This window comes from Loxodonta africana, chromosome 2 (genome assembly GCF_030014295.1).
Source record: "Loxodonta africana isolate mLoxAfr1 chromosome 2, mLoxAfr1.hap2, whole genome shotgun sequence".
Classification (NCBI taxonomy): Eukaryota; Metazoa; Chordata; class Mammalia; order Proboscidea; family Elephantidae; genus Loxodonta; species Loxodonta africana.
This window is the reverse complement of record NC_087343.1, coordinates 207225367-207238530: the sequence shown is the minus strand read 5'-3', so window position 1 is coordinate 207238530 and position 13164 is coordinate 207225367. Positions and strand designations below refer to the sequence as shown.

At 36.6% G+C, this 13164-nt stretch overlaps 1 protein-coding gene across 1 annotated transcript; it reads left to right on the top strand.

The window, feature by feature from the left end:
- The first annotated feature begins 804 nt into the window (after positions 1-804).
- LOC100657328 (olfactory receptor 14C36-like) lies at positions 805-2561 on the top strand. Its single transcript, XM_003423380.3, has one exon. The coding sequence runs from the start codon at positions 1170-1172 to the stop codon at positions 2148-2150; it is 981 nt and encodes a 326-aa protein (XP_003423428.3). The 5' UTR covers positions 805-1169; the 3' UTR covers positions 2151-2561.
- Positions 2562-13164: the final 10603 nt, after the last annotated feature.

Sequence of the window (13164 nt, the reverse complement as noted above, 5' to 3'; positions counted from 1 at the left end):
GAAGTAAAGTTCCAAATGATTTCAGTATTGTATGTCATAGCGGTAGAATATAAGACAACTTTGACATTATTATGCATACAGTGCTACTTCTAGAAGGGAGATTATTTTCCCCATTATTGTCTATAGCCTGAAAATGAGAATGTAAGACTGGAAAAACACCTAAAAGATTTTATTCCAGTTATCCAAAATTATTACATTATCTTCAAAGTTCCTTAAAAAGCCAACTATATAATCTATATATTAAAAAAAATAAATAAAAGTTGCCATGTGTGTTAGATTAGAACTGTGCTCCATGGGATTTTCAGTGGTTAATTTTTTAGAAACAAATCACCAGGCCTTTTTTCTGAGACACCCTGGGTTGATTCAAACATTGAACCTTTTGGTTATCAACATTCGTACCACCCAGGGACTCCATCTATATTTTAACTATTTTATCATTAGAAAATTATATGTTCCCATATGTGTCATTTCTAAGAAAATTGTTGTGATTTTCAGTTCATTCCTGAAGTAGAAATATTATGGAAGCTATTTTGGATGTTAGATTATGTAGTGCTTCAGTAAAAAAAAGAAAAAAATAATAATTGCAAAAAGGAACCAGAGAAGTTAATCCGTAAATGACAACAACATCAGAACAATACAAGAGGGACTAAGTGGTGTAGGTATAGAACTTTCTAATGGACAGGAAGGCAAGGCAATACCAAGTAATAATAGACTGGTTCAAACCTAGAAAGATAAGCGTAAATTTCAAGGTAACCAAAAAGAAAGTTAACCAACCTTGTATTCAAAATAAAGAAAAAAAATAAAGTCTCAATAAAAACAAAATCTACAAAAAAAAAAAAAAAGAAATGAAAAAGAAATCCACAAACAAAAGGAACTCAGCACATGAGAGTAAGAGGAACAAAGGAAACATTAAAAAACATTAGCACCACAAAAATATATATTAAACACTTATATCTGTCTTATTTCTAAGAAATTGGTTGTGATTTTCAGTTCATTCCTGAAGTAGAAATAGGAATATTATGGAAGCTACTGAAATAGGAATTTTATGGAAGCTATTGAAGCACTACATAATCTAACTTCTAAAATATTAGGAATATCAATAGGGGTTAGAATCAGAAGAGGGCAAGAGAAAAATAATTGAAAGCCATCTTGTCATAATTTAATTCTTCATGTGTTCAGGGCTTCTCTCATTGCCTCCCAGGTGTGAGCTACCTCATCAAAAGATGCCCAATTACACCATAGTGATGGAATTTCTCCTGATGGGATTTTCTGATGTTTGGGAACTACAGGTTTTGCTTGCTGTATCCTTCTCTCTGATGTATTTGGTGACTCTCATTGGGAATTTTCTCATTGTTTTTGTCACCACCTTGGACAAGAGCCTTCACACCCCCATGTACTTCTTCCTCAGGAATCTGTCCATCTTGGATGCATGCTACATTTCTGTAACAGTCCCTAATTCATGCGTCAACAACCTGCTTAACAGTAGTGCCATTTCAAAGGCAGGTTGTGTAACTCAGGTCTTACTAGTGGTTTTCTTTGTATATACAGAGCTGTTATTCCTCACCATCATGGCCCGTGACCGCTATGTGGCCATCTGCCAGCCTCTCCACTACCCTGCGATCATGAACCCTCAAGCCTGTGTCCAGATGACACTGGCTTCCATCCTCAGTGGTCTGGTCTACTCAGGATTCCACACAGGCATCACTTTCAGGCTGCCATTTTGTCAGTCCAACATTATTCATCAGTTTTTCTGTGACATTCCCTCTCTGCTGAAGCTCTCCTGTTCTGACACCTTCAGCAATGAGATCATAAGCCTTGCCTCTGGTCTGGTGATTGGTGGAGGCTCTTTCATCTTCATCATCAGGTCTTACATTTACATATTTTCTACTGTGCTCAAGTTCCCAAGTGGAACTGACAGAGCAAAGACCTTTTCCACCTGCATCCCTCATATCCTTGTGGTGTCTGTCTTCCTTAGCTCAAGCTTCTATGTGTACCTAAGGCCATCTACAATCTCTGCAACCATCCAAGATGTGGTCCTTTCTCTGTTCTATTCTGTAATTCCCCCCTTCTTCAACCCAATTATCTATACTCTTAGGAATGAACAAATCAAATGTGCCATCAGGAAAATCATGAAAAAAAATTTCAATTAGGAAATTGCTTATGCTCACCCTAATTTATAGGTGAAATTTATGTCTTCAGCAATAAATTGAGATTATTAATTGGAATTATATGAATATACTTTACGTAAATATAATATACAAACTCATTCGCATATATCATTTATCGAAATCTTTCCTTTCTGAGGGTTTTGAATGATTTGAATTGGCAAATGGGTAAGAGATCTGGTGTTACGAATAAGCAAGCCCTAGTCATAAGTGTTTGGCAAATTAAAAGCTCCCCCCAAGTATTTCCATTTAAAAAGTTTAAAATGTTATCCTTAGGAATATTTTATGTTAAACTTTATTTTATGTACTTTTCCATCCTTAAAATATTGATAAACCTAGAAAGAATAAAGTGTCAATTTATTTTGAATTGCCATATTTTATATTTTATAGAAGAAATGAAAATATTGCGTCATTTATTCATTCTCAAAATAATTATGAAAATACATGTGCTTTTGAGGACCATAAAAATATCACTAAAAGGTATCCTGTGAAAAGGGAGTTGGGTTTGGTCGAAGAAGTAGTTGTGCATGAGGGGATCCAAAACACTTTACACCACTTCCCTTATATCTTAGGGAAAATACATAGATAAGTTATACTTATAATCAAACCAAAATTTACTTTGTGGAAATTTAATGCAAAAAGTTTAAATGTAAAATGTTATATATATATATATATATAAACCCATTTATTACCTACTGACTCCAAGTTGATTCCGACGCATAGCAACCCTATAGGACAATGTGGTTCCCAAGGAGCAGCTGGTAGATTCCAGCTGCTGACCTTTTGGTTAGCAGCTGAACACTTAACCATTGCACCACCAGGACTCTCCCTCTCTATATATATACACTCTCTCTCTATATATACACTCTCTCTCTATATATATATACACAATAAAAAATGATAAGGTCAAGTGGTTTGGGGATACATTTCTGTGTTTACATGCTTTAAATATTATTTTCTAGGTTAATTAAGCTAATACCAATTTTTCATTTCCAGTTATTATCATGCACCTATCTGGAAACACTGGTGGCATAGTGGTTAAGAGCTATGGCTGCTAACCCTGAGGTTGGCACTTTGAATCCACCAACTGCTCCTTGGAAACCCTATGGGGCAATTCTACTATGTCCTGTAGGGTCACTATGAGTCAGAATTGACTCCAAGGCAATGGGTATCCATAGATCCAAAGAAGGCCTGGTGGGACAGGAGTTAAGCACTCAGCTACTAACTAAAAGGTCAGCAGTGCAAAACTACGAGCTGCAATCCAGGGACATATTTTCAAAACTGAGGTTAAGACTAAACAATGTAAAATATATACTGGAAAAGAGATTCTAATATACATTGTGACATCAGAAGAGTCACAATAAAAAATACGAAGCATCTATGTGAAAAGTAGCTCTGATGTACATTTGAAAAGAAAGGGACTCATGACATTTAACATAAGATCACTTATGTTAGAACATTTAACATAAAATCATTTTGAGTATAAAAGTGTAAATTTCCCTATTCAAGCACCTGTCACTTAAACAAAGAGAATACAAAGGAGTGTACACTGATTCTTTATGTGTCTACTTTTCATTTCTGCTCACATATCATTGGCCTAATAAGTCCTTGGTCATACCTACTGTCAAGGAATGTTAGGTGGGCAATATTCCACCAAATGCTGAAAGGGAGAAGAACATTAATGCCAATGAACACTAGGAATGATCAACATTTCCTTGATTAAAGGATAAACTGTCAGACTTTGAATATTTTGTTTCCCATGCAGTTATTGTTAGCATTATGATACAATGCACATATCCTTTATCCTTATATCATAATAAAAATTTTCAATCCATAATAACCATAACATTTTGTGGCAAGAATTGTACAAAGTTTGTTAAAATTATTTATCTCATTTAACATTTCAACAACAGCATATAGCTGATAATAACATTCCCTGATTTTACAGATGAGTGTCTTGGTTTGAAATATCACACAAGTTTGTCAAGGGCACTCGGGAAATAGACTTATTTTGGATTTCAGCCATCATCTATTGCACCACAGAGATTTTGGAAGATTCCATTGAACCTAATAGCTTTTATATTTTACTTATGCCAATAATTCTGGTATGAACCCCATCAGTGCCAGATAAATGTTAAAACCATAAACCTCATTTCACTACATGATATTTAAAGTAAAGTGTTAAGGATGCAGGGAAGTGCAAGAGTCCTTACTTTCAATGAACTGATTGTCACTTCTGGATTAATGACTTGTATTTAATAAACATAATCAACAATAAACTTTGGCAATAAATAGTTGTTATAGGTGCACGATGCTGTGAATGTAGTAGATGCTGCTGAAGTGTACACTTAAAAGTAGGTAAAATGGAATATTATATATTATATGAATTTTACCACATTAAAAAAGAAACTATTGTCAGAAATATTAAAAAAAAAAAAAAAGGTTGAGTGGGTTTAAAAAAATCAGTTTTGGCTGTGGAAGTGGTTATGCCAAGATGGGGAAATGGGTGCTAGACAACACTCAGAGACACAAGATATCCATTGGGAAAGCATACCATGGGTGTCCATAACTTTTTATTATGCACTGCAGATCTGCACATCATTTTCCTCCCATATATTGTGAATAGAATTTTTTCGAGGTTGCTTTAAGGAATCTCTCCTAATTCTTCTAAAAAAAAAAACAGCCAGTATAGCATTTCCTTTCATGATATCTGTGGAATTTTTTTTTTTTTTTTAAAGTTGGAGATTAACTGCTGTGTGGCTCATGCAATGAAATATGTCACAGGTTTGGCCAAAGGGGGAAAAAATGATATGTAGATACTACAACAAGCACATGGCAAATTCCATTAAATAAATTGATTAAGCTCAATGGTATACTGAGACAAAAAGGGGATGTAATAAAAGATGCAGTAAACAAATTTTTTCAAAAAAGCATACTGTAAAAAAATCTTACTAACACATTATAAAAACCTTAGATAAAATGGTATAGTTACAAAACTAACTCAAAAATGGATAAAAATATGTGAAATGGATATACATATATCTTAGTTATCTATTACTGCTATAAAATGTGGATGGGTTAAGAAAAAGAAATTTATTCTCTCACAGTCTAGGAGGCTAGATGTCTGAATTCAGGGAGCCATCTCCAGGGGAAGGTTTTCTCTTTCTGTCACCTTTGAGGGAAGGTCCTTGTCATCAATCTTCCCTTTGATCTAGGAGTTTCTCAAAGTAGGGACTCTCTGTACAAAGTACGCATTCTGCTCCTGGCTCTTCTTTCTTGGTGGTATGAGGTCCCTCTCTTCTCTGCTCACTTCTTTCTTTTATATCTCAAAAGAGATTGACTTAAGATACAAACTAAACCAGTAGATTCTGTCCTGGCTCATTCATGTACTGTGTAATCCTGACTCATTAACATCATAGGGATTAGGATTTACAAAAAATAGGGTAATTATATCAGATCACAAAACAGATGACAACCACACAATATTGGGAATCATAGCCTAGGCAAGTTGACACATATTTTGGGAGGACTCAATTCAATCCATAACAGCATACAGCATAACATCAAAATAAATTATTTCAGTCATCAAAATCTAAAAAAACAAACAAACAAAAAATCAGACTGAGATGTATCTACCACCCATCACCCCATTGCTGTTGATTCTGACTCATGGTAAACCTACAGATAATTCTCAATATTCTTCAAGTAATTTTATTAGGCTAGACAAACTTTGATATCTGAACTACACAAGGACACCATGGGAGATAAAGATATTTGGCTTTCTCAACTGTGAATAAAAATGACACAATAAGAATCAAAATATTTGTAAATAAAATACAACAAGAAATTAGAAAATAAACAACAAAAGACAATCTTTAGGGAGTTATCCATGGATGTTGAGTTCTAAGAGCAAAAATCACAAGGGGACAAATATTGTATGAGACCACTATTATAAAAACTCATGAAAAGGTTTACTCACAGAAAGAATCAATCTTTGATGGTTACAAGGGAGTAGAGGGGTGGAGAGGGAAAAATAAATAAATAAGATACAACAAGAAATCAGAAAATAAACAATAAAAGACAATCTTGTGGGAGTCATCCATAGATACTGGGTTCCAAGAGAAAATATTCCCCTTAAAAATATATACTGCTGCATAACAATCATCCCCAAACTTAGTGGTTTTAAACAATACATGATTTTATTATCTCTCATAATTTTTATGATTCATGCAATCAAGAATAGCTCTGCTGGGAGATTCTAGCTCAGAGTCTCTCATGTGGTCAGATGATGGCTGCCAAGGGAACACCAAGGGTCTGAAGCACTTGGGGGCTGCCTGTGAATTTCTCTCTGTGTAATCTCTGCCTGTGGCTAAGTGTGCTTCTTCACAGCATGGAGATCTCAGGGCAGTTACTGTTTATATGAGAACTGAAATATTGAAGAAAAAGTATCCCCAAGAGAACAAAGTAGAAATGCAGTATTATGGATTGAATTGAATACCAAAAAATATGTGCTGAAATTCTAATCCCTGTACCTGCGGATGTAATTTCATTTGAGAGTAAGGTTTTTCTAGATGGGCTCACAGAACTCAGAAGACATTATACTTGTCATTACTGTTGGATACAGATAACAATCACCCAAAGGAAGAGGCACACAAGGGCAGGGATGAGGAGAGTTCCCAACATGAGCTTCCACTTGTCCTGTCTCAGTGATCCTTCCAGCAACAATGTATGGCAGCAGGCATGAAGTACTGCTAATAAAGGAAGCTCACCGGAGCCATGGTATTCAAGTTTTTATTGGGACTCACGTGCTTGAGCTTAGTTTCCAGGCCCTCCAGTGGTCAAGCTGATACCACATGGTCCAAAGTTCCCCACAATAAATCACATTTTTAGCAAAGGCTGCCTGGTGTGGCCCAAGGTCCCAGGTAAATAAAGACACTCTTATCTGTTAGGATATTCCAAGTGCTTAGATGTTATCTTCCAGGAGTCAAGAGCACAGACCCGACATCTCCTTTATTGCACAGTTCCAATACAAATAGACCATTGGAATTATATTGAGATCTCAAAACCCAGCTTACTCTGTACAGAAACTTAGTATCTAATAAAAGAGGAATTACATGTCAAACACACACCCACAAATGCTATGAGCTGGAGTGAAAAACCTTGCTCGTTAAATAGGGGAAAACAAAATTGGATTTCTATTTAAATGTATATATAAGTTGGACTTATAGTATGGAATTATTTGAACATTATATAATCTATTTCTTATAAAAAGGAAAAGAGATATCTTTAATAACAAATGATTAATAACATAATTATATGAAAATTACGAATATTTATTTAGTAAAGGCATCATGACCAAAGTTAACACACTGATACAGATTGAATGAAGTTATATTCCACACCTGAAAGCATCAAACCAGTAATACCTAAAATATTTGAAGAACTCCAGAAAATTAAAAGCCCATAAAATTAAGATTTCCAGCCAACATGGCACCATAGACAGAAGTACCATGCTATCCCTCCACAGCAAAGACCTGAAAAACTAAGTAAAACAGAGACAAACATCATTCTTGGAACCCAAACTGTCAAATGAAGAGATAAAGAACTCAGCCAAACACTGAATGGAATAAGAAACTGACAAAGGACTGAGAGCCAAGAGAGATACTTGCCAAGGTCTCTTATCACCTAACGCAGCACAGATTCGTCATCCCCGTCTCCTGTAGGAGATTGGCTGACAGGGAGCACAAGAAAGCAGCTTCATGGAGCTCTCAGCAGAAGACAGAGCAACTGGTAACCCATGATACACGCTTTCCCACCCCCCACCCTCTTCCTACTTCTCTACTTCCGAGCTTCCTGGTTGGCCGCGGTGACTTGGCTGGCTGGGAAGTGCAGGGTCCATGCCGCTTGGATTCACCCCACCCACATTGCAGATTGGTGGACAGGGAGTACGGGAAAGCAGCTTCAGGAAGTTCCCAGCAGGAGACTGAGTACCTGGTAACAAGCAATATATGCTTTCCTAACCCCCACTCTTCTTCCCCTCCCCATTCAGCCTCCTCTGCTTCCTGCCAGCTGCAGGCTCTTGGCCAAGAGGCAATTTCTTCAGTCCCAGGCCGAATGGATTCGCCCCGGCCTCGCTGGCCAGTTCCCTGAGCTGGTGCAGCTTCTTTCTCTCTCTTTTGGTTTCTCTGTCCCTCCCATCACCTCCCCCTACTTTTTCTTGAATACCTGGGTCCGTGTGCCTGCTTTGCTTCTTCTTGAAAGCCTGTGAAGCCCCGCTTAACTGGGGATCCCCTCCTCTGGCCCATGAAACCACGCTGATGGGATCCCTGGAGCTTTTTTTTTTTTTTGCTTGTTTTGTTTTGCATTGATCTGTTTGTTTTCTTTCTCTTTTCGCACTTGAGAGCCCCTTCTAGCTGGGCTGCACTGCATGGCCTAGCCACTCCTCAAATCTGCGCAGCCACGTAGGCGGGATCCATGGGGGCATTTCGTTTCTTTCTTTTTTCCTTCTCTTTTTCCCTTTCTTTCTTTCTTAGTTCTCATCTGTCTACAACTTACCTTCTTTTCCAGTCTCCTGAATAACCTGGTGCTTTGTAACATCTGTACCCCCTCTAGCCAGGAAATTTCCCCAGTTATCATGGCCTGCACTGGTGGGGCCCCTTGGGGGCTTTTCTTTTCTTCTTTTTTCCCCAAATTTTTATCTAGTTATTTTTTTCTTTTTCCCTTTTTTTTTTTTTTTTTTCATTTTTGCGTCTCTCCATTTCTCAGCTGTCACCTCTCCACTCCAAAAGTAAGCTCCCTTTACACTCTTTTTTTTTTGGGGGGGGGGATGTTTTCTTTTTCCTTTGTTTGTTTTTGGCTCCTGTTACTATCTCCTTTTTCCCATACCCATGCTAGCTCGATACAACACAACTTCCCCCCTCTTTGCTGGCTACTTGCACTGTGCGCTGAATATCACACCTCCGAGAATGAGTCAGAATCGACTCGAGGGCACTGGGTACTGGGAGCAGGACAGGCACAGCTGACCAGAGTCTGCCCAGCATTGATCCCTGGCCTGCCCTGTTGGCCCTAGTATGTGCCACAAACAACCCATCCCAGTCCTTCCCCTTCAGCTGGACCTGCCCTGCTGCACCATAGCTTAGTGACTGGCCGTGCTTATTGGACAAGGAGGTGAAAAGTATCGTGACTACAGATAAGCAAACAACAAAGAACGCACAACTGGCCTACTCAGACATAATCAAATAAAACAAAAAACCAGGATGAAACAAACAAATCTACCATCAAGAAACAAAGAAAATAAATACTGAATGTACCGAAGACAGCAGACAATATCAAACCATATAAGAAAACAGGAAAGGATGGTTCCGGTATGCATCCAAAATAAAACACCAGATGAGTTTCCAGTAAAAGAAAAGGAACTAGAGCTACCTGACAAGGAATTCAAATCTCTAATATTCAGAGTTATCCAAGAGTTGAAGCAAAAATCAGACAAAAATGAGGAAAAAATAGACACATTTATGGAAATTGCAGACAAAAAGATGGAAGAATTCAGGAAAGAATACAGGAACAAAATGACAAATTAAATTCATAGCCAGAAATCATTCAGAAAGAATTAGAAATCAAACCATAGAAAACAACAAGATTTCAGAAATAGATGGTGTCATAGAAGGACTGATGAGTAGATATGAAATGATGCAAGACAGGAGAAGTGAAAATGAAGACAAACACTTGGATAGAACTCTGTTTGAGGAAAAATAAAAATAAGGATGAAGAAAAATGAGGAAACCCTGAGAATTATGTGGGATAAAATCAAAAGACAAAATTTGCAAGCAATCGGAGTTCCAGAACTGGGAGAGAAAACAGGAAAACACAGAGAGGATTATCGAAGAATTGCTGACAGAAAACTCCCTAATATCATGAGTGATGAAAAGCTGACTAGCCAAGGAGCTCAACGAACCCCATATAGGATAGACCCCAAAAGAAAAACACCAAGAAATATCAATATCACACTCACCAAAACCAAATATGAAGAAAAAAACCTGGCGAGATGCTTGAGAAAAACAAAAAGTCACATACAGAGGAGAAACAATAAGACTAAACTCTGATTATCTGGCAGAAACCATGCAGGCAAGAAGACAATGGGATGGTATATATAAAACCTTGAAAGAAAAACATTGCAAACCAAGAATAATAGATCCTGCAAAACTTTTGTTCAAATATGGTGGTGAAATTAGGACATTTCCAGATAAACAGAAGTTAAGGGACTATGTAAAAACCAAACCAAACCTACAAGAATTATTGAAGGGAGTCCTTCAGTCTGAGAACAAACAACATCAGACCACAGCCTAAATTTAGAATGCAAGATTGTACCAGCCAGAAACCAACCTAGGAAATGAACTCTCAAGGACTATCCAAAACCAAAATAATTGGAAAAGGGAACCAGAGAGATTAACCTGTAAATGACAACAACATCAGAACAATACAAGAGGGACTAAAATGCTGTGGTATAAAACTTTCTAATGGACAGGAAGGCAAGGGGACACCAAGTAATAATAGACTGGTTCAAACCTAGGAAGATAAGCACAAATTTCAAGGTAACCAAAAAGAAAGTTAACCAACCTCGTAATCAAAATAAAGAAAAAAAAAGTCTCAATAAAAACAAAATCTACAAAAACAAAAGAAATGAAAAAAGAAATCCACAAACAAAAGGAACTCAGTACATGAGAGTAAGAGGAACAAAGGAAACATTAGCAGCACAAAAAAAGCACTACAAAATGACGGCAGTAAACTTACACCTATCAATAATTACACTGAATGTAAATGGCTGAAATGCACCCATAAGGAGACAAAGAGTGACAGAATGGATAAAACAAAACAAAACAGTATCCATCAATATGCTGTCTACAAGAGACAAACCTTGGAAACAAAGAAGTAAATTTATAAAAAATCAAAGGATGGAAAAAACTATATTAAGCAAGTAATTACCAATAAAGAGCAGGAGTGGCAATACTAATCTCACATAAAATAGACCTTAAAACAAAAATCTTCCATAAAAGACAAAGAAGGTCACTATATAATGATTACAGGGATGATCCATCATGAAGACTTAACCATAATAAACATCTAGGCACCCAATGACAGGGCTCCAAAATACATAAAACAAACTCTAACAACAGTGAAAACAGAAATTGATAGTTCCACAGTAATAGTAGGAGACTTCAACACATCACTCTCAGTAAAGGACAGAACATCTAGAAAGAAACTCAACAAAGGTACAGAAGAGCTAAAGAGCACAATCAGCAAACTTGATCTCATAGACATATATAGAATGCTCCACCCAACAGCTGCAAAGTACACATTCTTTTTCAATGCACATGGAACATTCTTCAGAATAGACCACATCTTAGGCCACAGAGCAACCCTCCACAAAATCCAAAACACTGAGATAATACAAAGTATCTTCTCTGACAACAATGCCATCAAAGTAGAAATTAACAACAGGAAGAGTAAGGGAAAAAAAAAAAAAACCAATTACATGGAAATTGAATAACACCCTGCTTAAAAACCATTGGGTAATAGAAGAAATCAAAGATGGACTCAAAAAGTTCCTAGAATCAAACAAGAATGAAAACACATCATACCAAAACCTTTGGGACAAAGTGAAGGCAGTCCTCAGAAGTCATTTATAGCACTGGATGCACACATCAAAAAAGAAGAAAAGGACAAAATCGAAACATTAGTTACACAACTTGGACAAATAGGAAGAGAACAGCAAAAGAAGCCCACAGCCATCTGAAGAAAGCAAATAATAAAGATCAGAGCAGAAATAAATGAAATAGAGAAGACAAAAACAGAAAGAATCAACAAAACAAAAATTGGTTCTTTGAAAGGACCAACAAAATCGACAAGCTATTGGCCAAATTGACAACAGAAAAATAGGAGAGAACATAAATAACCCAAATAAGGAATGAAATGGTGGACATTATAACAGACCCAACTAAAATAAAAAGGATCATAACAGAGTATTATGAAAAACTATGCTCCAACAAATTGAAAACCTAGAGGAAATGGACAAATTTCTAGAAACACACTACCTACCCAAAGTAACACAAAATGATGTTGAAAATCTGAATAGAACCATAGCAAGAGAAGAGATTGAAAAAGTACTAATAATAGTAATAATAAAACCTCAGCCAAAAAAAGCCCTGGCCCAGGTGGTTTTACTGGCGAATTCTACCATTCAGAGAAGAGCTTACGCCAGTACTACTCAAACTATTTCAGAATATAGAAAAGAAAGTGATACTTACAAATTCATTCTATGAAGCCAACATCTCTCATGAATATAGACACAAATATTTTCCACAGAATTCTAGCTAATAGAAATCAGCATTATATAAAAAAAAAATACACCATGACCAAGTAGGATTCATACCAGGTATGCAAGGAAGGTTCAACATTAGAAAATCAATGTAATCCACCACATAAATAAAAAGAAAGAAAAGAATCACGTGATCATCTGAATCGATGCAGTAAAGGCATTTGAAAAAGTCTAACACACATTCCTGATAAAAACTCTTAGTAAAATAGGTAGAGAAGGGAAATTTCTCAATGTAGTAAAGGTCATCTAAGCAAAAAACTTGCTGACATCTTTCTCAATGGAGAGAGGTTGAAAAGATTCCCTTTGAGAACAGGAACAAGACAAGGATGCCCTTTATCAGCACTCCTGTTTAAAATTGTGTTGGAAGTCTTAGCTAGAGCAATAAGGCAAGAAACAGAAATAAAGGGCACCCAAATTGGTAATGGAGAAGTTAAACTGTCCCTATTTGCAGACGATATGATACCATACTTAGAAAATCCAAAAGATTCCACAAGAAAACTACTGGAATTAATAGAAAGATTCAGCAGACTAGCAGGATACAAGATAAACATACAAATATCAGTTGGATTCCTATACGCCAATAAAGAGAATGATGAAAACGGAATCAGGAAAACAAGAACATTT